This window comes from Streptopelia decaocto (genome assembly GCF_964273445.1).
Source record: "Streptopelia decaocto genome assembly, chromosome: 2".
NCBI classification, from domain to species: domain Eukaryota; kingdom Metazoa; phylum Chordata; class Aves; order Columbiformes; family Columbidae; genus Streptopelia; species Streptopelia decaocto.
Window position 1 is genome coordinate 50453746 of NC_138655.1, and position 23821 is coordinate 50477566.

The 23821-nt window shown below is 40.8% G+C and overlaps 1 protein-coding gene across 1 annotated transcript; it reads left to right on the top strand.

Annotated features, from left to right (window-relative positions):
* Positions 1-1147: 1147 nt before the first annotated feature.
* On the top strand, positions 1148-22785 carry USP14 (ubiquitin specific peptidase 14). The gene is made up of 16 exons (XM_082045437.1): positions 1148-1387; positions 3898-4043; positions 4669-4701; positions 6605-6709; positions 9319-9422; positions 11614-11672; positions 13566-13696; positions 14001-14081; positions 14907-14986; positions 16528-16642; positions 18063-18128; positions 18450-18542; positions 19479-19607; positions 20656-20716; positions 21837-21944; positions 22067-22785. Exons 1-16 carry the CDS (start codon positions 1372-1374, stop codon positions 22216-22218), a joined length of 1479 nt encoding a protein of 492 aa, XP_081901563.1. The 5' UTR covers positions 1148-1371; the 3' UTR covers positions 22219-22785.
* Positions 22786-23821: the final 1036 nt, after the last annotated feature.

Genomic DNA, 23821 nt, shown 5'->3' on the forward strand with positions numbered 1-23821 from the left:
TTTATGGCCATTTTGTATATCCTTCTGTGACTGTTTGGAACTGAAAATCACATTTGGTGAGCAGCATGTTTACCAAGGAAAGATCCTTCTTGTTTTAGGTATCACTTCTATAGCAGAAGCAGGGCCAGAGGTGCAAATGCAGACAACCAACCAGTGGCAAAAGCTCTTATAGCTGCAGCTGCCAGCAGAGCTGGTGAAGGCAGTGTCAGGATTCTAGAGATGGTGGCTATATGGGGTCTGAGGAAAGGATGTTTCTTCTGGTATTCTGTTCCTTTTTATATGTTTAGGCACTGCTTTTATTTCTTTAATCACAGCCTAATGTCAAGAGCTTCTGAGATGAGACTCATCTCTCCTTCCCAACTGCTTTTAGTATCTTTAAAACTGCTTTTATTGATCTGAAGGCTCCTGGACACTGCTACTGCACTCATCCTTCAGTGCTCCTTATCTGTTGTCTGTAACCGAGTCTTGAAAAGTGTAATTGCTTTAGATCAGCCACCCCTTCTCTCCTTAATAAAGTCCTTCTGTTGACAACTTTATCCCTTACTCCATGTTCTCCTATAACCCAAACGTATTTCATCCACAACAGCCTTTGCTTTTTTCTGTCCTCCGTCTTTGTGCAATCACAGCTCCTGTGCAAACCACCAGAACGTCTATCAACCCACCTCAGTTCTCCAGCCCATCACCCGGGCACTCCCTGCCTGTGGCACCGACACCGGGTTCCGCCCGTGCTGGCGACCGGCCTCATTCCAGCCTCCACCCCGGACACCAGAGGCGCTGGCTCCGCGTCCGGTTCGCACACAGCAGGTTTAAACCCACCTGCCGCCCCACCGGCTGCTAACTTTAGGCCGGTTGTGCGCCCCCTGGGTCAGGGAAAAGCCCGGTTATTCAGCCACGCTTTGCTCTCCCGAGAAACGACCGTTGGCGGCGGACGGACCGCAGCTGGAGCGGCCTCTGTTCCCCGCTCTGAAGGGCAGCGCCTCCCTCCGCCAGCCGCAGCCGCCCGGCCGGCCCGGCCCGGCCCGGCCCGGCCCCACGAGCCACCGCCGCGGGCAGCCGTTACCGGCCGCGCCGCGCGAGCGCCCCCATCCACCCGCCGCTCCGTGCGCGCGGCGGCCGCAGCCCCGCCCCGCCCTTCCGGCAGTGCGCGCGCAGCCCGCCCCGCTTCCGGAGAGCGGGTCCCGCTTGCAGCGTCATCCTGAGGGGCCGGTTTGAATGAGACCCTGAGGGAGCGAGGGAGGCGCCGGAGCCGCCGCTGCTGCCGCCATCGCTCGCCTGCTCCCTCCTCCCTAACGCCGCTCCACCGCCGCCCTTTCGCTTCCCCACCAGCACCGCGCCCTGCTGGGACACGGCGCGCCGCCCGCCCCCTCCGCCATGCCGCTCTTCTCAGGTGAGCCGGCCCCGCCGCTCGCCCGCGGCCGTCCGCGGGGCGCGGTGTCGTTGCCTCAGCGACCAGCCCTCCTCCGCGGCCCCCCGCCCTCGGCCAGGCCCGAACCGCGGGCGGGCGGGGGGAGGCGGCCGGTGCTTCTTCCCACGGGCAGCGGGACGCTCCTCCGGCGGCCCCGCCGTGCGGTCGCCGGCGCCCGGCACGTGTCCGCTGAGCCCAGCCGAGGGCGGCACCGGGAACGGCCCGGGACGCGCGGCCCGGCCGGGCCCGGTGCGGGAGGCGGCCCGGCCGCCGGGGGAGGAAGCGCTGGCCTGGTCGGGCTGTGGGGAGCGGCGGGCGCTGCCCGCGGCCGTGTCGGCACCGCAGGTCCTGTGAGCCGGTGTCAGACGTGTGTCGCCTGCCATCGCGCCTCCGTATTGCCGCTCCTTGCTTTATTTTCCTTTTGTACCAAGGCGAGCTTTGCTTTCTGTCAAGCCAACCGTAATCCTGCATCCACCTCTGCTCCTCTAAGCCTGATATTTCCTAATTAAAGCCAGAGGAGTCAAAATTTTTTAAAATTGCATCGTATCCCGCTCTACCTCCTTACCATAAAGGGGAATTTTTAGTGAAGACTGCAGTAGCAAAACCTTCAGTGGCACTGACGGATCAGTCACTGGCTTGTTTATGTTTCACAGGTCTAATCTCCTGGGCCTTTTTAGTACTCGAGGAAGAGACCGTGGAAGAACCTCAGTACACGGTTGTGTCCTTGTTCCTCCACTGTTTTAATTGTGGTTGGCAAACTGGGATCCTGATGTCAGTATAACAGCACTTTTCCTGAACTCTAGCACATCTGTCTAACTTGTGTTTTCTGTTCAGTGAGGGAAATATGTCCTTCTTTTTTCATAGTTTCCGTTGTTTTAAAATTAACGATTTTCTTTACTATTTTGGAAACTTTTGGTGAAATTTTGCTTGCGGTCTCTGAAGAGAAAGTCGTGCTTTTCAGTTTCCTCCTAAGCGATGAGCTGTCAAAAGCAGTGACATTACAGATTAATAGTTGTTAACTCTTCTGCATATTTAGTGATGGATGTATGACTGTTCAAAAATGCAAAACTTAAAAGACTGCAGCTGACACGTTCAGTGGCTGAGTGGGTTGTCTTCCCAGGAAACGGGAAAAGACTTGTGCTTGGTAGGTCTTAAATATGCAAAATAACGAATATGTTTTTTAAAAAAAATCAGAAGTCTGGGCAAATCAGAAGTTACTTTCTGCTAGAAATACTGAAAAGACAGTAATTTGAGTTGCTTTGTAGGCTAATTTAGACTAGGTTTTGGTTATCTTTCCTTATTACCCATCACAAGCGCTGCATACATCTGAAACCTTACCCTTCCTTGAAAGTTTTTTAAAATCACGACTTTTAAGAGGTTTCTGTTGAAAAAACCCTGGAGTTGCCATAGTATATTTACTTAAAACTGAAGCACGGGTAGAAGGAAAGGATATGGCTTTCTTAAAGTGTGGTATTTCAGCCATTTACTGTGCACGTAGGGTGCTAGTGTGTGCTGTATTTTGCAGATTTTCAGCAAAACTACATCTTGCTAAAGTAGCATTGTGTGCCTGTGATAGTGATTGGAAGTGATCAAAGATACATAACCATTCTTTAGAAACCACACTGTTTACTCCAGGCATTTTTGTCTGCTCTTGGTTAGGACTAGCTTTACGAAAGTGAATTTAACGTGCTTTTGTGTCGTTCTACCTAACGTTCCTGCTGGTCATCCCATTTCCAGTGTCAAGAGTTACACTTTGTGTGACCAAATTTCACTTCACTTCTTAATTCCAGTCTTGCACCAGTCAGGGCTTCTGGAGCTGCACTCTGTGCTAGGCTGTTGTACGTATTCACACACATTTGGGTTTTTTGTGTGAACGCTGTCAGCACTGAGGAGGAGAGCAGTGATGGTGTTGTAATCAGTGCTGTGAGCTTAACCTTACATTGCAAGGAGGCAGGAGGTGTGCTGTTCTGTGGGTCTTGTCTTGAAGCACACTTATCTCCTCATGTAACTCCATGTGGATGATACTGGTAGCCACAATTACGGCTGTCAGTCACTTTGCTGTTAAAGAACATGGTATTGTTTGCTGTTGAAGAAGGATGGAAGTGCCATGGAAAACTGAACTGGAATCATGTCTGAACTTCTTCAGAAATTTGTTTGCAATGAATGGTGCCAACAGGTTGGGAGAGTTGCTTTTGAGCTGCTTTGCCCGAAGGATTTCTGATGCTGTTATTGCTTGCAAAGTTTCTCAATATATATGTTGCTTACTATTGTTTCGTAGGCTGTTTTAAAACTTGTTGGAAATAGTACGTTCTGATGGCTCAGTCACCTTGTGGAAAACGTGTCCTTTAGCTTGATTATTGACAAGTTTTAGACTTACAAACTGAATGTTTTCAGATGGTATAAAGTCTGGAATGTGAAATACTGGGTTAATCATGGTAACTACATTCTTTTGTATTAGGAAGTAACCTAGTTTCAAAACATTTTGTTTGCAGTTAATGTGAAATGGGGAAAAGAGAAATTCGATGGCGTGGAGCTTAACACTGATGAACCTCCAATGGTCTTCAAAGCCCAGTTGTTTGCACTGACTGGAGTTCAGCCGGCTAGACAGAAAGTTATGGTTAAAGGAGGAACTCTGAAGGTAGGAATCTGTGTTTTTATGTATTGTTTCTAACTCTATTACATTATAACGTACTGAGCAATGACCATGTTTCTAAGTGTTCCTTCAGAAGATCTTTCATTGTATGTATTGAACGCACTACACTTTTAAAAAATGATTCTGTATGATTCATTGCCTACTACTAGAAAATACTGGCAAGAGTTTATTCCTAAGTGATTGAGAGGTACACTGCTGTTCTAAAACATTTCTTTGCTCTTTTATACCAAACACTACTCTGCTTGGTGTATTTTCTGTTCCTTTTTCATGTTCAGAATCTGAATGCAGCTTTTTGCTTTTTAGCTTGTTGAAGAAAATTTTCTCTGGCACTTTTTTGCTGGAGACTTAGCGGTATAAAGCAATATAGGCAACTTCCCTACAAAAAGTTGTTTACATCTAAGCAGTGTTGAACAACAGATGAAGAACCTTATTGAAAAGACGACTGCTTTTTCTTTTAGACAAGACTTGATGATGCATGAACAGTTAATATTGTGGAATCTTGGATGAAGCAATTGTATATTTAGAAATATGTTATTAATATTAATGAAAATATTTGCTTGTCTTTTGCTGCAAGATAACTAACTTGTCTTTTATTTCATTTCAAATACAGGATGATGACTGGGGGAACCTAAAAATAAAGAATGTAAGTTCTGAGGAATAACTACGTTTTACTAGTTTGATTTTTATTTTGGCATTTAAAGAAAGATTTAAGGTTCTTGCTGCTCCTGCTTGAATGGGTATCTCTTTCTTAAAAATAAGACCTTGATGAAAAATAACTTTATAGTCGTTGTACCTACGCATTCTTACAAAGTTCTTGCCATTGATTTGCAAAAAACCTTTTTTGGCATCAGTAGGGAAAAATCACCATCTTCCTGAAGTACTTAGGAGCATATGTTTCTTTCTTTCTTACAAGAAATATTCTGGGTCAGACTTGTGGTCCTCCTACGTTGTCCGTCCGTGACCATAGTAAAAAGTGATGTTATTGTGGGAGAGTGTGAACCCGGGCACTGTCTGTGCCATGTTGTGCTTGTATGTCCCCAGCATGGAAAATTGTTGCATTAGAAATGTTGAAGTTACAGCTCTGCCTGCTTCCTTTTTTATCACCCTGCAGAAATTTGTTCTCCTATATTAAACAGCTGCTGTTTAAAAACAAAGCTGTTAGTAATAGTTATTTATACCTTTGACTAGTTCAAAAAGAAAACAAAAAGTGAATGTGTTTCTGTTTCTTATGTACATAATGTTGTAACAGGGAATCCCAAATTTTTTTTTTTTTTTTCATAATTTTCTTTTCTGTAGGTATCTTGTAATGTCTGTTTCATTCAGGTTTTATTCCTGTTCTTCACTGAGCAGATTGAATTAGCATTACTCTTACCCTTGTAATTTGTTTGCAAGTGTCTGTTAGCAGCCTGTAGCTGCAACTATTGTAGCAAAATCGTTCAGCAAAAACCCCGGTACATAATATTCTTGTCCTTTTCTGCATACTTGTATATTAACAACTGCATTTATTAATTTTAATAATGTTATATACAAGTTCTAGGGATTATGTTTATACTGTCAGAGCTGTTTCTTTCCATTCTGTTGTCCATCCTTTTCCTTAGCGTTGTATTTTTCCAGGCTCTAGCTAGCCATTTTCTCGCCCTTTGATAGATCTTATTGTGTAGATGTGCTCCTGTTGAATGCTGAAAAGCTCCTTTTCCTTATGCTAGTCCAGCAAACTTGGTAACTTTCTTGATTACCCCTAAACTGACAGGGTGATTTTGGTTTTTTTTTCACTTTTTGTTTAATTTAATGTCCTCAGAACTTGCCAGACCAAAGGGTGGCACTTCTCTTTCCTGTGTGCTTTTCAGGTGGAAAAGACAACTCAAAACTCAAAGCTGTGGTCCTTGCTATTACCCATATATGTCTGTTTCCCCAGATTCTAGGCTAAAGATGAGGGATGTTTTTTGTTGTTCTTTAGAGAATTCTGAATTTGAGAACTTGAGACTCTGTTGCCTGAGAACCTCAAACATTGCAGCTTCTTTCAAATCAGAAGTTAGCTGCTCAGTTATCCTTGGTTCCAAGGTATTTTCTAAGACTTAAAGGGAAGAGGAATACTTACACTGAGGTGTTGAAGGTGCTTGATCCCTGGCGGTCCATGAGAAATGGAGTTTTTCTGAACTCTTCACATTGGGATATTTCATGAATATTAAATTTAGCCCTGACTGGGATCTTGCCTTGTCAGCTGCTGTCAAGCTCACCAGGCTCAGTGGAAATGTCCAGCATGGATAATGCTGTGGAGTTCTTCTCAAAGAATGCTTTCTAGATAATGAGAAATTTAAAGTATACTCTTAAGAAACACCATGGCAATATGAGTTTTGTAAATTAAGACAATGTGTGTGTTTATTTTTTGAGAAATAGCTGAGAGGTGTCAAAGAGCTTAATGTTTTGATGTGTGGTGTTCATTTTTGTTATTTGTGTGTTTGTGTGGTTTTTTGGTTTGTTTTGATTTTTTTTACGTGGAAATAACTTCCCTTAAATATTTATTACTGTTTTTACTGTGTTTGAAGGGGATGACCTTATTAATGATGGGTTCTGCAGATGCACTTCCAGAAGAACCAATTGCTCGACCCGTCTTTGTAGAAGACATGACAGAGGAGCAGTTAGCTTCAGCTGTAAGCATATTTCAAACTTTGGGTTCTCTAAACCTTTGAAAAATTGCAAGTTTTAAAATAATTGCAGTTGCTTAAAAGTGGATTTTAAAACTGTAATGTCTCTTTAGCATTTATAGCTTCTTAAGGAAATGTGAATTGACCTTGATGACCCAAGTGGTAGCAGTGATGGGAAGTCTGGAATTTAACTGAAAAGTCATATGACTAGTCCTGGTTTTTCTTTAGAGCAGGCAGCTTAGTAAATTTTCAGCATTGCTGATAGTTTTTAAAGACACAGTTGTATTGCTCTTGCTGTTTTAGTGTCTTTGCCTGAATAAGGGCTTCTACAGGTACAAAACTGTTTCCTGCCTCCTTCATATCTGTGAAAGGAAACTAGGGCTGGTTTGGTGTGTGGTTGTTGCAGATCAGCAGAATGCACCTCACTCAAAAGAGAGAAGCATCAATATGTTTCATTGAGGTAAAATAATATTTTGGCAGAGTTCAGTGAATTCAATGAAATTTAAGAAAGTTAGCAGTGGTTTGACAAGGTTCAACAAGTTTGGCAAGGTTCACCTTATTAATTACTGCATAGAGGAAACATGCGGAGCAAAATCGAGTTAGCCTCGAGTTAGAATGATTTACATGTAAACTGGAGATGCAAAAGGGTAAGGAAAACCCTCCCATGGATTTATGAGGTTCAGAATGGAGCCCCTTGCTTTCTGAACTCCTTCTCAGAGAGTAGTTGGGGTGCAGCTGGATCCAGACTTAGTTTCAGCCTTGATCAAGGGTAAACATACAAGGAATAAAGGTAATATTGAATCGCCACATGGATTGGTAATGTTTCATAAGTATCAATTCAGCATGCAGTCACAGTTACTAAGGCAAAATCCAAGTTACTATACTGCGAGGTTATGTGCAGTATTGGTCGCTTACCAAAGATCTGCTGTTGGTAAAAGGTCTCTCTGCCTCGAGGAGCAACCTTGAGAGGTGTCCCAGCTCAAAGGGAGATGACTGCCATGCAGCCAAGCTGCCTAGCAGGGCAAGCTCAGAGAAGGCTCACCTAGGCTGTCATATTTATGGATTAAAGCAGTTGGCTTGTAATCAAATTATATGGAATGGGAAAGGTATGGATGAGACACTTTGTACCCGCAACGTTCTTAGTTCCTTGATAAATGAGTCTTGGAGAAGCCACCACTGTTCAGACATTAATTGCATGATGGGTGTTCCAAGCTTATGGGCATTGGTGCTTACAGTGCCACTCTGTGCTTTGTGTGTGAGCTGGAGGAGGTCTTGGCCTGGCTGCGGCTCAGGCCTTGGCCTCCTTTGGAGCCTGCACCAAAGCACTGCAAAGGGGTCAAGTGCAGCTATCACAGGGATGTGTTTGGGTGCTTGTTTGTTCTTGTCTATGGGTAAACTTTCCTTTCTGAAAAAGGAAAATACATTTGACATTAGTGGAACAGATTATGTGTTTCTCTTTATGGGAGTAAAGTCTGGGAGAGCATAGTAAATCTCATTTTTTAATGAAGTAAGTTCTGTTTGAGTTGTTTCCTTTTTTTCTAATTTAAAAGGCTTAATTTTCTCATCAGTCATTTGCACTAGGAATTATTCTTCATACTTAAAACAGTAAACTCCACATGTAGAACCGGGATTCTTTTATGCATGTCTGTATGAAAATAGATCCATAGTTTGTACTTCTGTATTTAATGCTTTCCGTGACACCAGCACGTGAAGGATATTTTTGTATTTTTGAGACTAACCCTATGCAAAGCCTTTGAGGTAGCTGACAGGCAAACAAGGAGAAGATTCAGTGTCAGATAACATTTTGTTAAAGTTGGTCGCATTGCATTTCTCTCATTCAAATTTTGTTAGACATCAAAATTAAATTGTCTGTACAGCATGTATTCATTAAAATAGAATACACAGCTAAATGAATTCTTTTCCTAAAGTAATTAAGTGGTATTGGTATGCAGTACTACTTCAGTTTCATTAAATTACATGCTTTTCCCTGACAACTACTCAGCTATGCAGGATTAAAAGAGAAAAATGCTTCTACATTATGATTTATAGTTGTTTCTGAAACTGGTTAGTTTAATTGTTAGTTGGCATTTGAATTTTTCAAAACTTCAGAATTCACAAGTTGTCAGAAAGGATCCAATTAATGATCTGTTGCCAGTTTCTGGAGGGGAGTTTAAATAATGCTTTTCTTTCTAACTATGAACTTCATCACATTCAGAATTTTACTGAAAACTGATTTTAATTAAAGCATCAGTGTTTTGTACGTGAATTCATGTGGAAATTTCATGGAAATAGAGTTTTAAGGTCAAAACTTGAAGGAGATTGTAATTGAACTTTCTGAATGACTGCGTGCTTGAAGAATATGCTCATTAAATTAAACATGCACAGAAAAAACTCCAAAGTGTTCCTGAATGTGCTCTAAAAGCACAGAACGGTGAAATGATTAAGGTAATCAGAAAACGGATCTGGAAAACTTCATAAAGATTGACTGAATATTCCAGGTTTTACACGTCTGATCATTCCTTTTCTTAGAAGTTGATATCAAATTATAACATTTATACAAAAATGGTTGCACATCTCTCTCAGACCATCAAGCACCCTTGCAATTTTTTTGGTAGATGGAATTACCATGTGGATTGACGAACCTTGGCAACACTTGCTACATGAATGCTACGGTTCAGTGTATCCGCTCAGTGCCAGAAGTGAAAGAGGCCCTTAAAAGGTAGGATCCAGTACAAAAATACCATAACTAAAATGTTTTTGTTAGCTTATGAAATAGATATTTTGTGGTATGGTCATCTTAATACTGGTATGGATTATCATAACAATCTCTTATTCTTTAAATCTATTAATTATTAAGATAGTGGTCAATTAAAGTTCATCCTATGGCTGTGTTAGTTTGTACTTTTTAAATAACTGAAGACTATGTATTTGTTGGAACTGGCTTTTAGTGGAGAGAATGTTTTGCCTAACTAAAAATAGTTTCTATCAAGGCTTGTTTAAAATGCTTAAACAAGCTACTGAACTCCTAACCCTGTTTGCTGGTGTTGTTTTGTATGATCTTGTTCTGTATTAAAGAATTGTACGGGCGTTTTGTTACTTTTTGCAATGGCTTTATTGGATAGTGTGTTTTCATCTATGAAATACTGGCGTTACTGACATTTGGTACTTGGAGGTACAGCAGGAAGCTCAGAGATAGAACCATGGGTGTTACTGTGGTGGCAAACTGGAAAAAGCTGGAACTACATGGATCTGTAGGGAACAGAACACATGCCCTTATGGAATTTGTTCATTCGTTCTGATTGTGGAAGAACTTTTCTGATGTTTGTTTGGTTGGTTGTGTGTTATTCTGGACTGAAATGTGAAATGGCCATTTTTTTGGTGAGGAATCTACGAGAATCTTGAAAATTATGAAGATTGTAAGAAAAAAGAATACATGGCAATGTGAGCCTGAATTTGCCCTCCAGATGAATTATAGTGTGAAATCCATCAGTATTTTAAAGCTGTGAGAATTAGGCAGAGGATTGCCATCTTACAGTTAACTTAATTCCTTTAAAATACATTGCTTTCTCGATACCTTGGTATCCGACTGGATAGTCTAGATTGCTCTAAATGCTGGTTATTTCAGTACTTATAATTTTTTCTTCATTCTGTTAGCAGGTGAACCTTAATTATTTAGCACTGAGAACTATCTGTGAGGTACAGAAACTCTGTTTTAAAGCTTTTTCTTGCTTTTTGGTGTTGTCATTTTTAGGAAAGTCTGTTTATTTCCATGTAAATGACTGAGTTACTGCACTGAATCAGATTATTTGACAAATCTAACATGCCAAATGTCAAAATGTAGCTTATGAAAGTGGCAGACTGCAATACAAGATGTGACCTTATTGTCTGTGGGAAGCAAAAGGCGTGTAGATGAGGTTCTTGGGGACATGGCTTAGTGGTGGACTTGGCAGTGTTAAGTTAATTTTTTGACTAGATGATCTTAAAAGTCTTTTCCAACCAAAACAATTCTATGATTCTACAAGTCAGATTCACAGGCAGCTGCTTTGTTTTCCCCTTGAGATGGCGCCTTTATTTGATCTTCCCTGCTTGATGACAGCACGGAAGGGTATACAGCAGTGGGAGAGAGGTGAAAGGACTTCACGTGGGAAGCTTACTATTCCAACTTAATTTCTCACCAGGTTTTCTGTTGACCTCTGCAAGGATACTCCCTGTTTTGTAGCTTGACAGGAGGATAGTTTCCTGCTCATCCAACAATGGACAGAATTTTTAAAGTTCAGTCTGGGATTAAAGAATGCATGAGACCTCCTTTTGTTTGGAGGCTTATGTAGTTTGAAGAGGCCATCTGTTCCATGTGCAGGTGGTAAATTAAGAAATCATTCAGGGTGATAAGTTCTAGTAATACAGGGGAACCCCTATGCTTTTTCAGTGTGGGACACAGCTCCCCAAGAAAAATGACTTGCCCCTCACTGTTCTGCTTGTGCTGTGAAGGGAGGAAGCAGGCCTGCCCTCCATCTCTGTGCATTTTGTCTGCCAACTATCCTCGAAGGTGTTTTTGCATGCATCTGAAGAAGCTGCGGCAAATCTTCCAGAAATGGGGTAGCTTCTATGCAGACATTTTCATCAGTGTCTTTGAGGCAAGTGGATTAGGGAAGCAGCAGTGATGTATCCAGACTTCTCAGTCTGCATTTATTTGTTGTGTCAAGGATGCCAGTTTTCTCTTGCTTCCATGCAGTGCTTTGCAGAATAACAGAGAATTTGAGATGAGTGTAAAGCTTACCTTCAGTTACTTTTGTTTTGGTGATTGATTTCTTTGATACTTTTAAATAAATCTATCTGCCTGCTTTAAGATTTGAAAACCTGATTTCTTGGTTGTTTTTAATTGCATACAAATTATTTTTCTACTCTTTTAGGTATGGTGGTGCCTTAAGAGCTTCAGGAGAAATGGCCTCTGCTCAATACATCACTGCAGGTTGGTGTTTAGAGTAGAACACAGTGTTTTAGGCTAGTCTGTGATTTCCTGGTAGCTGCAGATGAAAATTGCAGTTGGAGCTCTGCCTGTTTTTCATCAGTGCACGTGCCTTAGGACTTTCAGATCTGCTGGCACTGGAGGATTCATTTTGCTCTGCCGTTAATGTCTTTAAAGGTTATTCTGAGTATGGCTGCACAGCATGCGTTTCTGCATGTTACCTAGCTGCACACTAGGAAAAATGTATTCAAGTGTGATCCAGACTTCGATAGAAATCATTCGTATCTCTGACCGTTCTGCACATAGGCACAAAGTAATTGGAACTTCCTAAAGCAGGCTCCATCCATCTGTTAATTCAATCATTTTGTGTAGAAATAGTTTAGTAAACAGTTATTTGTTTCACTTAATGGTAGGCTAACACTGTGCTCCTAGAATATGTATTTCATTGATAATGCTCAGCCAATAAATCACATTAAAAATTATTGTTAAGATGGTAGCTGATGCTTTATCAGTGATCTTAGCTTTTACCCTAAAGATGCAGATTTCATAACTGAAATAGAAAGTAGTGTCTTCAAAAGGGAAGTTACTCTTTGTTGTGGTGATCTGAGTGCTCACAATGTGGGAGCTCACGATGGCCCCGTATCTCCAAGTTCTAACTAGAATTCTAGTTAGACCCCTTACACTTGAACAAGGGTACTACTTGTCCGCTTTTTCTTTTTTTACTCTATTTCATTGCCCCACTAAGATGCTGGGCCAGGACACTGGGATTTCTACCAGTCCATTTAAGGAAAAACAAAACAATATAAGGAAGGAAAGGTCCAGTTTGTGGGTATGCCTGCTGATCGAATTTTGGGGTGGTAAGTTCAATGGTTACTCTATACAACCATGCCTGCCCCTCCCCTTTTCACTGCCTTTACTTCGTGTCCCTTGTTTTCTTTTTAAGGTGACAGCTCTGCTTTTTAGGAATCTGAATAGTTTAAGATCTTAGTAAATTCTTTGATGCTGAGCTGGTCAAGAACTCCTGCATGACACTTATGGCATTTATTTAAATGGCTGTGTCATATCAGTTGTCCCTCCAAGCGAGGTCTTACAAGGAGGAAGCAACTGATCTTGGTTCCTTGTAATCTTGCCTATATTCGCTTATTCAAGAGTGTCATTCATTGGTCTCTCCACTTGTAAATCAGTGAATATGCAGACTGTTGCCTACCTCACAGGGTTTTTGTGAGGATTAACAGGTATCTCTGAAGTGATTTGTAGATTTAAAATGCTGTAACCTGGGTAGATAAGACGTGTAGCCACGTGTCTGGAGCAATAAAGAAAGCCATGTGTATTGTCATGCAATCAGTAGCATTCATTGAATTGCATATAGTTAATGACTTGTCTGCACGTATGCATACACATACTTGTTTTCCTGGATGTTAAGTTAAGCATGAGTATTTTTTAGATATTTTAGTTGGGAAAAATGAAAACTTTTCCCAGTAGCTGGTGAAACTTAAGCTGCTCTAGAGAATAGATTGTGAATGCCTTCTGGTTTCTCTAGGTGGTGTAGCCCTCTTGTGAAAATATTTTCCTCAGATGTTTTTCAAATGAAGTCTTAACTACTCAGCTTCTTTTTTCTTTTGTTCTGTTAGCAGCCAGGAAAGACAAGGCACTATGTGCCAAACCCTGCTCAGAATTGTCATGTTTACACTTGCAAAGTCATGTTCACAAATGACCTCTTAGGTGCACCTGTTATGCAACCTGGAAAATTTGGCCCTGCTTTGGAAAGATCAGATTGGACACTGTTAAATGATCAGTCTTTAAATGTTGCTGTTGTTTTACTATTATTTTTAAAGTTCCTGCCATGTTTGAATTGTTTTTCCACTTCTCAAAGCATTCACTTACTTTTTCTTCAAGCTCTTAGAGACTTGTTTGATTCCATGGATAAAACTTCCTCCAGTATCCCACCTATCATTCTCCTGCAGTTTTTACATATGGCCTTCCCACAGTTTGCAGAAAAGGGCGACCAAGGCCAGTACCTTCAACAGGTAAAGACTGATAACTAGCTTATTGTTTGAAAATTCTGTAGTATGTTGGAAGTTGAGACCAAGAATATTTTAAAACGTTCCTTCTCCAGCAAAAATAGTTAATCCCAGTAAAGTGTTTGCTTTTGCATTGTGTAGAAAAGTTGAATGTCGTATTGAGTGCTAGTTCTGAAAATGTATGGTGGAATAGGGAGAAATTCTTAGTTAAGTAATCCTTACTTTGGTTTTATAGTGTAAAGATTGATGGGTTTAATATTACTAAATAGTAACACCACTAGATAGATTTAATGTTCTGTTCCCTTCCTAGGATGCCAATGAGTGTTGGGTGCAGATGATGAGGGTACTACAGCAGAAGCTGGAAGGCATAGAAGGTGATACAGTTATGGAGGTAATTGTAATCTTCCTGTAACCAGAGTTAGGATTTATAATATTGTACTTGTGATTCACTTACTTTTTTGCTAAGCATTATCTGTTTTGTGAGTTCTTTAACATGTGTCCATAGTCCAGTAGGAGAAGTTGCTTTCTGAGGTGTCTGATGAGTGTAATGGTAACTTTGTCATGTCAGCTAGGCTGTGCAGTTTACTGTAGAAGTACTTTCTCTCTGGGCTTTGTAAAGCTTGTGTTGGACCCGGGTGGTGGTGACTGTGGGTATGCAGGGGTTGGCCCTGATAACCTGTGAATTTAGCATTTAAGAATTATTTTTTTCTTAAAAAAAAAAACAACAACAAACCACCCCCATAAAAAGAACAAAAAACAAACCAACACCCTTGTGCTACAGCATTCTGGGCTCCATGAATGCTGTTTCCAACAGTCAGCTAACTTAATCAACCTGATAATAAATTACTTAAAGTTTGTCCCAGGATTTTACCAGACTGTAAACTGTTTTCTGGAGAGTCTTGGCAGTGGCAAAAATCTGATATACTCCTCTAAAGTTTAAGACACATTTAATCTGGGGAGCAAGGAGATGTAACTTTTTGGTGGAAATCTTGCTTGCTGATATGCTTTGAGGTGGCTTTAACAACATGCCATAAATGCGTATGTCTTGAAACTTTTATACGGTATAAGGAGATGGACTGACTACGAGAAAATGCACCTATAGAAAGGTGAAAGCATAGGTTTCAAAGAGTTTAAATAAATGGGGTAATCTTGTCTGTAAAGAAGATTGTCTTTACATGCTATTCAAAGTTACATCATAAGAAAATTTGTTTTACAGACAGACTCCGGAGCTACAGCAGGAGCTTCTAAAAAGAAGAGTTTAATTGATCAGTTCTTCAGCATTGAATTTGAAACAGCGTATCCTAAAGACTAAGGCAAGACATAAAGAATGACAATGATTTCACACTTTAGCAGTTGAGTGCAGGGGGAATGAACAGCATCATCCAGAGTAGTATAGAAAATAAAGGCGTGTGTTGGGGAAGAGAGGGAATGATGTATTGCAGGAGGACACAGAAGTTAAAGTTAAGATTGGATATACTTTGAGAGGGTGATATGGGGAAGAAGAATGGTAATGGAAACTTACAGAAAAAAAAACATAGAATTTGAATACCAGACTTCCTCCCCAGGGAAGATTGCCTATTATCTACTTCAAGGATGCTGAGACATTTTTCCAAATAAAGGATTTATCCTTTTATCCTAGATAGCCTTTTTTTGACTTGTAAGGAAGTGTTGCTGAGTTGCCAAGTATGCTTGGCATACTAAACATGGACAAAAGGTAGCTCGATTGATTTCCTATGAGATAGATGCACACTGTTAGATGAAGTAAACTAATGTAACCTGCAACTTTCTAGTAGCTTTTTTAGAGCAAGAACAGAAAGTGTATGATGACATCAGGCAATACATCTCATGCCAAGTGTTAGTTTTTTCCCACTTCTCCACCCCCAAATCCTGGCTGTCATTAAACTCACCACCATTGGAAAGAATTATATTGTGCATTTTGCTCTTCTGAAATAAGGAAACATCCCCTTAGCTGAGGTGCTGTATCTCATAGCTTGGTAGTAAGGAAGAGTAAAGGCCATTTTTAAGGTCAGTGTCATGTATCTCTCTCCCTGTATTGTGATGTTATCACTGAAATAGTTGGGAGGAGCAGAGTGAGTAGCTCAGAGGATTGATGTGTAGGCCAATGGCACGAGGAGGAGACTTGGTAGAAGAGGCTTGTTGCAAACCTTCCAAGTGTGCTTATGGCAGCATTTGTAGAGTAGGTGCATTCAGAGCGGTCAGAAATGTATCTAGTTAGGAGGAAGTGAACAAGAGAAAAGGATTGGGATAGGAGTGTGAAAAAGAAGAGGTTGGACAGAAAGATTTGAAAAATGTTTAGAAAATAATGAAGAAATGGATTCCATTTCAGTGAAGAGGACACATAAAAGGCAGGGAAAGGAGGCCACGTGTGTTGAAAGAAATGGGAAGTCTGTCCAGCAGCAGAAATAGAAGAACTTTATTAATTAGAAGTAACAATGGATCATAATGTTGTAGGAAGGCTTCAAAGCTTGATATTGGCAGCTAGTTAGTATGATCTGTGTCCTGGGGGTTGGGTGGTGGTGGGGAGAAGAAAGAACAAAGCAGGCCTTACAAGCTCAAATGGTGATTGAAAAGTTTTTGTCCTTTTTTTGGTACACTGTCTGATTCAGCTACCACTTGCTGTTAGATATGAAGGAACAGATTGGTTAGAAGGAAGGGCTGTTTCAAATCTTCCTTTTCATACTGCAAGAAATAAAAGTACTATTGGTGGACAAGCATGTGATTACCTTAAATTACCATGCTGTTCAGCAGGTAGTTTTCACTAGAGCAGTAGTTCAGCTCTTGGTGCGTGCATGATGGTTTTCCTTAATTTTGTGAAGCATGAAATGTACAGAAGCTGAAGAAGAGGAAGTAACTAAAGGAAAGGAGAATCTGCTTCAGCTTAGCTGCTTTATCAATCAAGAAGTGAAATATCTGTTTACAGGACTAAAATTGGTAAGCCAGTTCTTTTTAATTTAATTGAATTTCTAAATGACCTGTGTTGTTAATCTATGGCCTGGAGTTGACATCTGCTGTCCAATCTTCGTGAAGTTCTAAGATTTTTTTTGTGTATGTGTTCAATGGGAAGATGGCAGTGAAAATGAATTGCATGTTAATGTACAGGAGACTTCAACAGGGCGTTTTCTTGACCCATGGCAGGTAACCAAGTACAAGCCAATTTGCTCCTTGCAATTAGAAACTGTTAGGTGGCTTTCACTTCAGACTGAGCACTATCATGATTTAAGCATGCTGTAAGTTATTCCCAAAACCTCCAAAAGTCAATTTAAAAATAGGGTGGCATTTTGGTTGCTAATCAAAAAACCCATGATGGATCAATTAAACTTAACTTTGCAAATGTTGAAGGGGGTGTTATTTTCCATGACACTACCTCATCTTTAAACTGTTTATTTAAGTAGGACTTCTTAAAGTAGCCTGTGCTTTTTATATAGACATATTTCTAAGTTTTCAGGGTTTTTTGGAGAATCTGCAGGAAGAAGGAGAAGAGCTACTACAAAATCTTTGTAGTAACTGCTCTTGCAGAGTATAAGAGCAGGGATGGAAGCAGCGGTCTGCTTTGTACAGGACTGGACCACGTTGTATGGTTCTCAGATAATCTTTGTAGCTGCCTTCTTTTTTTGGTCAGAATTTAGTAGGAAAAGTAAGACAAAACAGTTAATGTTCACAAATTAAAAATATTATGAAAAAAGAAACTTCACTTTCAGGCCAAAAAAGGCCTTCTGCAATTCTTAGGCTGGATTGCCTGTAGCAAGAGCCACAACACTGACAACCAGGCCAGTCTTTCACCGAGTTCAGGAAGGTCCCTGGAAGCAGAGTGTCCCCACCTGTCTCCCTGTGTGCAGCTCTGTCTGCTTCAGGCTGAGAACTCAGAAACGTACAAATGTGCCTGTCACAAGAAACTTCAGATTTTCTTTAGTTGTGTTCCAAGCGTGAAATGACACATTCATAACTAGATCCAGATGCTTAAGCTGCAAGCTTAAGCTTGCAGATGCTTAAGCTCCTGTGTGACCTCACCTAGGCGTTCCTGCTCCAGCAGGGGGATTGGACTAGATGATCTTTTGAGGTCCCTTCCAATCCCAAACATACTGTGATACTGTGAAGTTCTACTCCTGTGGAATAAAATTTTCTGCAGACGGGAGCTCGGTTGTCAGGGCTCAAGACTGAGGCCAGAGCTGAACAAATGAATGGGCACAGTCCTTCTGCCAAGGAATTTCAAAATTCCGTGTGTCGTAATGGCAGAGAGCAACAGAAGGGACTGGCAAAACAAGGTTTAGTTTATGGTTTGTTGATTCATGCTGTGCTTTTCTTTAGGCTGTGTTTTATGATGAATGTATGTGTTATTACCTTTTTTTAACAGCGTCTTCAAGAGGAAATCACCAAACTCTCCCCAACACTGCAGAGAAATGCACTCTATATCAAATCTGTGAGTAGTACTTTGTTGCTCTCTTTATGATTCTTTTAACTGTTGTCAATTTTCTGTCCCGAAATGCAAAGTTATTGCTGGAGCAGCATGTGATTTATGTTTATAAAGCATCTGCATATCCACTACCAATAAATTTAAGACCAGTTGAAAATTATTTCTTTGAGTACACTATTATACAGAGCTTCAAAATTGGAGGCCTTGTTATACTCCTATGTGTTTGTGTACAAATAGGTTCCCAGAATAGCCAGCAATTTAGGATGAGCAGTGTTTAAGGTATCTGTGAATATCTGAAGTAACAGCTTTTTCTAATTCTTTTTATAGTCTAAAATTAGTCGCTTGCCGGCATACCTGACTATTCAGATGGTCAGATTTTTTTACAAAGAGAAAGAATCTGTGAATGCCAAAGTTCTTAAGGTGAGTAATTTTTCTGCATATTGAAGTTTAATTCCTCTTCAAGCTTTTCATTGAGTTTTTATTATAGGCACACAACTAATATTTGAAGGCTACTTACTAAATTGTTTGCTTTTAAATTGCAGTTTCTTTGCTTTAAGTACAAAGTACCTTTGTTCCCAGTTGCGATGAGCTGCGGCAAACTGTGCTACCAAAATAGTGGGGGGGGGGAGGGGGAGGGAAGGGACAGAAGTGAAGTTGCTCCAGTAATGTTGGGATTTTTTTGGGTCTCTTTTCACTAGTGGTTCAGAGGAGAATGGAAGCATGGCCCTCTCCTTAGCTAAACAGTCACTGGTCAGTGTTCTGAAGTTGATGAGAAATGTTTACGCTACCAAAGGCTTCCTGTATTAGTTATTCTAATTGTCTGGCTTCCTGACTGACAAATGCAAGAACCAGCTGCAGACAGCTCCATGTTCCAGCTTCGGTTTCTGTGGCTGATAGAGCTCCTGGGCTGCCCAGGAGGCATCACGATAGACGATCCCTGTTATGAGACAATAAATACGAGGGAATAAAGATTGAAGGCACATGTTAACTATTTTAGAAGACTCTTTGGATTACACATATTGACATTTTGCAAGTGTACAGTCATTTTACATTATCTTTTTCTTAAGGTCCGCATAGGTATTTCTGTAGTATAAAGTATGACAGCTAATAATAGCCTAAATATTTATACTGACTGTAGTAATTTATGATGGTTTGTTTATACTGAATCAGACATTCTTCTGTGACAGTATTGTAGCCTTTTGGGTAAGTAGTGGCAGCAACGTTTCAGTAGATCCAGTCGTCACAAACGTCATGAGAGTTGCATTTAATTTGACTTGGTGTTGTCTTCCCATGGGAGAACAGTTTAATGGGGAGTACCGATTTCTGTTAATAATCTTTATGCTTTTTCCTTCCTAGGATGTTAAATTTCCTCTTATGTTGGATGTGTATGAGCTGTGTACGCCAGACCTTCAGGAAAAAATGGTTTCTTACCGGTCAAAATTCAAAGATCTAGAAGACAAAAAAGTAAATCAGCAGCCAAAGAATGTACGTCTTCCGGCAATTTCATTGCTGGTTTGATTAAATAAGTTAAACATTTATCTGAAATTTGGGTACCAGCAAGGACTAGAGAAAACTTGACTTCCTTAAATATACTTTTTTCTTACTTAATATTCAAAGTCCTTGATATTGAGCTTTAGATCTTTTTGTGTGTATGTATTTTCATGAAAATACAGTATCTGCTTTGGTGTGACTGCTTAATGAGAAATGTTAAATGCTGTAGACAAACGTGTTGCTTACATTTTTATTTTAAAATGTATTAAAAAGTATGCAGAAAGGTTTTCTGTGAATGACAAAAAATAATTCTCTTCACCCATGACCACGTGTGGCAGGTCACTTGTTTGGTGGATTGCAGGCAGCTGTTTCCTGCTCACCAACTGGAAAGGGCTTTACAAGGGAGCTCGATGTGTCTTGAGTGAGAAAATTCAGAATATATGTACTAGTGAGCTAACAGTCTGTACTCTAAAAACTTGGTAAATGGTTTCATCTCCTACTTCCCCTTTCTCAAATGAAGAAAAAAGAAATAGCTAAACCTGTAGTGGTTTAGCCATTTTTTATGCTAGTCTTCCTGGCCTAATTATTGGCAGTTTCATGTAAACATTTCAATAAGACTTGCATCTCTTTTTCAAAAGTTTGGTGCAAGGAAAAGGTGCCATTTTAAAACAGAATATATTGGCTCTTGGAGTCTGTCTTTGGTGTTTTCTTGTTGCCACTTCTGCTGAAAGTCCCTGGCAAGGAATAAAGTCTTCAGTTGCAGAATTGTTTTCCTGCTCCAAACCTGTAAATCTTGGTGGTTAAACAGTCTAAGCAATATGTGCTAGAATGGTTATATATTTGTTTTAAAAACGTGGTCTTGTTTAGATCAGGCTTTTGGATGTCCAGCTAGAAATACAGTAGTGGAATTTGTTTCAAGTTGAACAAAAAATGTTTAGGCTTAGAGATGCCTTTAAATGAACAGAGAATTAGTATTTGATGTGATTGTGCTAAAGCTTTTTCAAAACCATTCCACATTAATTCAGCATATTCTGTTCTTTAGTCTAGTAAAAGTGATGGTGCACAGAAAGAAGTTAAATATGAGCCATTTTCTTTTCCTGATGGTGAGTACAGCAAAATAAATCTATTCTAAAATAACTTTGTTTACTCATGTTGAAGTCAACCTGATGGTAGAAATGTTTCGAGAACCCTGGTTATTTTTAATGCCTTTAAAGGTTAAGCTTCAGAATCTGACAGAAATCTAAGAAACTGAAAGATTAAACAAGTCAAAATGCTGTCAAAGACATAACTGTCATCCCTTGAGTTAATACATAGAAGACATGCGCATCAGAAAACATTTGCATGTAATGTGCAGCTGTTGTGTACGCTTCCCTGTCAGTGGGTGGTAGGAAGCTGAAATCGAAACAAAACCTTAAACTGGTCTCTCAAAACTGCAGTTGTGGGGCTGGTGTTGCCTAAATTGTGGGGGGCCTGGACCTTGAATGTCCTAAGCATTCACCCTCATGTTGAGGACACTGTGCAGTTATTATTTTGGAGGTCTTTTTAACTGAATTGTTACCATTGGGTGCTTCCTGAGGTTTCTGTGTGATACACAACACAAGAAATTATGGGGGGGCGTTGAGCAGCTCATGAGCACAGTGGTTTAAAGAGGATGTTCTAGAGTGCTGAGAAGCACAGTTAAGATGTGCTGGGGACTGCAACACCCTTCTCGCTACACTTTTAATCAGCCAGTTTTTTCCATTGAAAAATTAACAGTGTAATTGAACTAATTGCAGAGTGAGTTGAGCTACCGTGCTCGAGTGGTCTCAGCAGTGTCACTGCAGCTCCTGCTCAGCACACCTGTCCTTGCAGTTTCACAGCTCACCCTGAATTCAGCCAGCAGTCTGTGCTTGCAGGAAGCATTGGCCAAACCTGTCCCAAAGGTTTACTGACCACACACCATCATTTTAATGCTTTAAGTTTTACTGCCTTTGTGTTACACCCAGGATACATTATTTATATCATGCAAATGGACATGAAAAGTCTCCCATTTCCTGAGGGTTTACCCTGGCTGAAAGCTGCTGCTTTTAATTCACAATGACTTAGAACCGTGCCGTAACTGAGGTTTTACACAGCTGCAGCAGTGCAGTATGGGCAGTGCATGTTTGGTTAATCCTGTTAAAAAAAACAAACACTTGTTCACATAAGACTCACATAACTTTTTCTTCCCCCTTCTTCCTTCAGATATTGGTTCTAATAATTGCGGCTATTATGACCTGCAGGCAGTGCTAACACATCAAGGCAGATCAAGTTCCTCTGGGCATTACGTGTCTTGGGTTAAAAGGAAACAAGGTAAAAAAAACCTAAACAAATTCCAGCACTGCCCTTCAGAGTTTCTTTCATTTAAGGGGTGTTATGCATACTTAGATTTTACATACTTAAATTACAAATTATCCTCTTGTTTTTTCTTGCAGATGAATGGATTAAATTTGATGATGACAAAGTCAGCATTGTTACACCTGAAGACATTCTGAGGTTATCTGGGGGTGGAGACTGGCATATAGCTTATGTTCTACTCTATGGGCCTCGCCGAATTGAAGTAATTGAAGATGAAGCCGAACAATAGTCTTCAGTTTTAGTCATTCTGCCTAGGTGTGAAATAAATGTTGATTACCGATCACTTCTTTAACCCCAGAGCTTTAGCAAATGGATGATAAGTAATTTGTTCAAACCTTTTCATGTGAAGAGGGATGTTGTTTCAAAACTGATCCATGTACCAATTGGTCACTACAGGACTGGACTACCCACTGTGGTGGTGACAATATTTTAAAAAGCTTTAAAGTTGTGCAGAAGATAATTTTTTTTAAATGAACCTCTTCCCACCCTTCCCCATCCCCAATGTCATCAAGTATTTATTACACACCTATTCTCACATTTGTTACTCTTGCATGGTTTGTACCACAGTTCAATAGCTGTCCATCCTTTGCCTTACCTGGCAGTTTTGTTGGGAAGGCAGAAGAGAAACTGTTGCCTTGTTGCGTAACTCAGTGCTGCTGCCCATAGCCAACAACCCTGGCTACGATCAAGTATTTGTCCAGCCTGACCTGCTGTCTGTTCTGTTGCTGGCATCTCATGACTTCAAAATAAATTGTGATCAACAATGTGTCTCCATTAAAAAAAAGTTCATGTCTCAGTAGTGTAGTTAGTATGTGTTTGTTTCCACTTCTTGGGCCACCACTGCTGAATGTCTTGAAGCAGTCACATAATAAAGCCACTTTTTTTTTTTTTTTTTTTTTTAAGCTGTAGGGCTTTACCTCCTGCCTTGTTACTCTTTATGCAGTAAGTAGGTCTAGTGTGGTGGCTGCAAAAGTGGGCTTCACTCACCCTGTGACTTCTGTTCATTCCCCACAGGAATGCAGCAGCTGCAGTAAACACTGTTTCAGTGTCAGTCACAGCCAGAAAAGCCCTAGGCCGTCCACAGAGCTCAGCCTCTGTGTAGAGGATTTGAGCCTTGAAGTGTCCCTGTCCCTCCTGGGAGAGCTGTACTGATATTGTCCATACTGATATCACAGTATCACAGTATGTTTGGGATTGGAAGGGACCTCAAAAGATCATCCAGTCCAATCCCCCTGCTGGAGCAGGAACGCCTAGGTGAGGTCGCACAGGAACATGTCCAGGCGGGTTTTGAATGTCTCCAGAGAAGGAGACTCCACAACCTCCCTGGGCAGCCTGTTCCAGTGCTCTGTCACCCTTACTGAGAAGAAGTTTCTTCTCAAATTTAAGTGGAACCTCTTGTGTTCCAGCTTGATCCCATTACCCCTTGTCCTATCATTGTTTGCCACCGAGAAGAGCCTGGCTCCATCCTCATGGCACTTGGTGCCATCTCAAGGCATAGCAAGGATAAGAGGGTTATTAGGGGCAGTCAGCATGGCTTTACCAAGGGTAGGTCATGCTTGACCAACCTCATAGCCTTTTATGAGAATGTAACAAGGTGGATGGATGATGGCAGAGCGGTGGATGTGGTCTACCTTGACTTCAGTAAAGCCTTTGACACAGTCTCCCACAGCATCCTCACAGCTAAGTTGAGGAGGTGTGGTCTAGACAATATGCTATGAGTGCTCAAACTCCTCCCCAGGATGCCGCATTTCCAGAAGCAGCAATGGCTCCTCTCCTCAGAGGCGCTCTCGGTCATCTCCACACACCTTAGCCCACAATATGTTTGAAGTCCC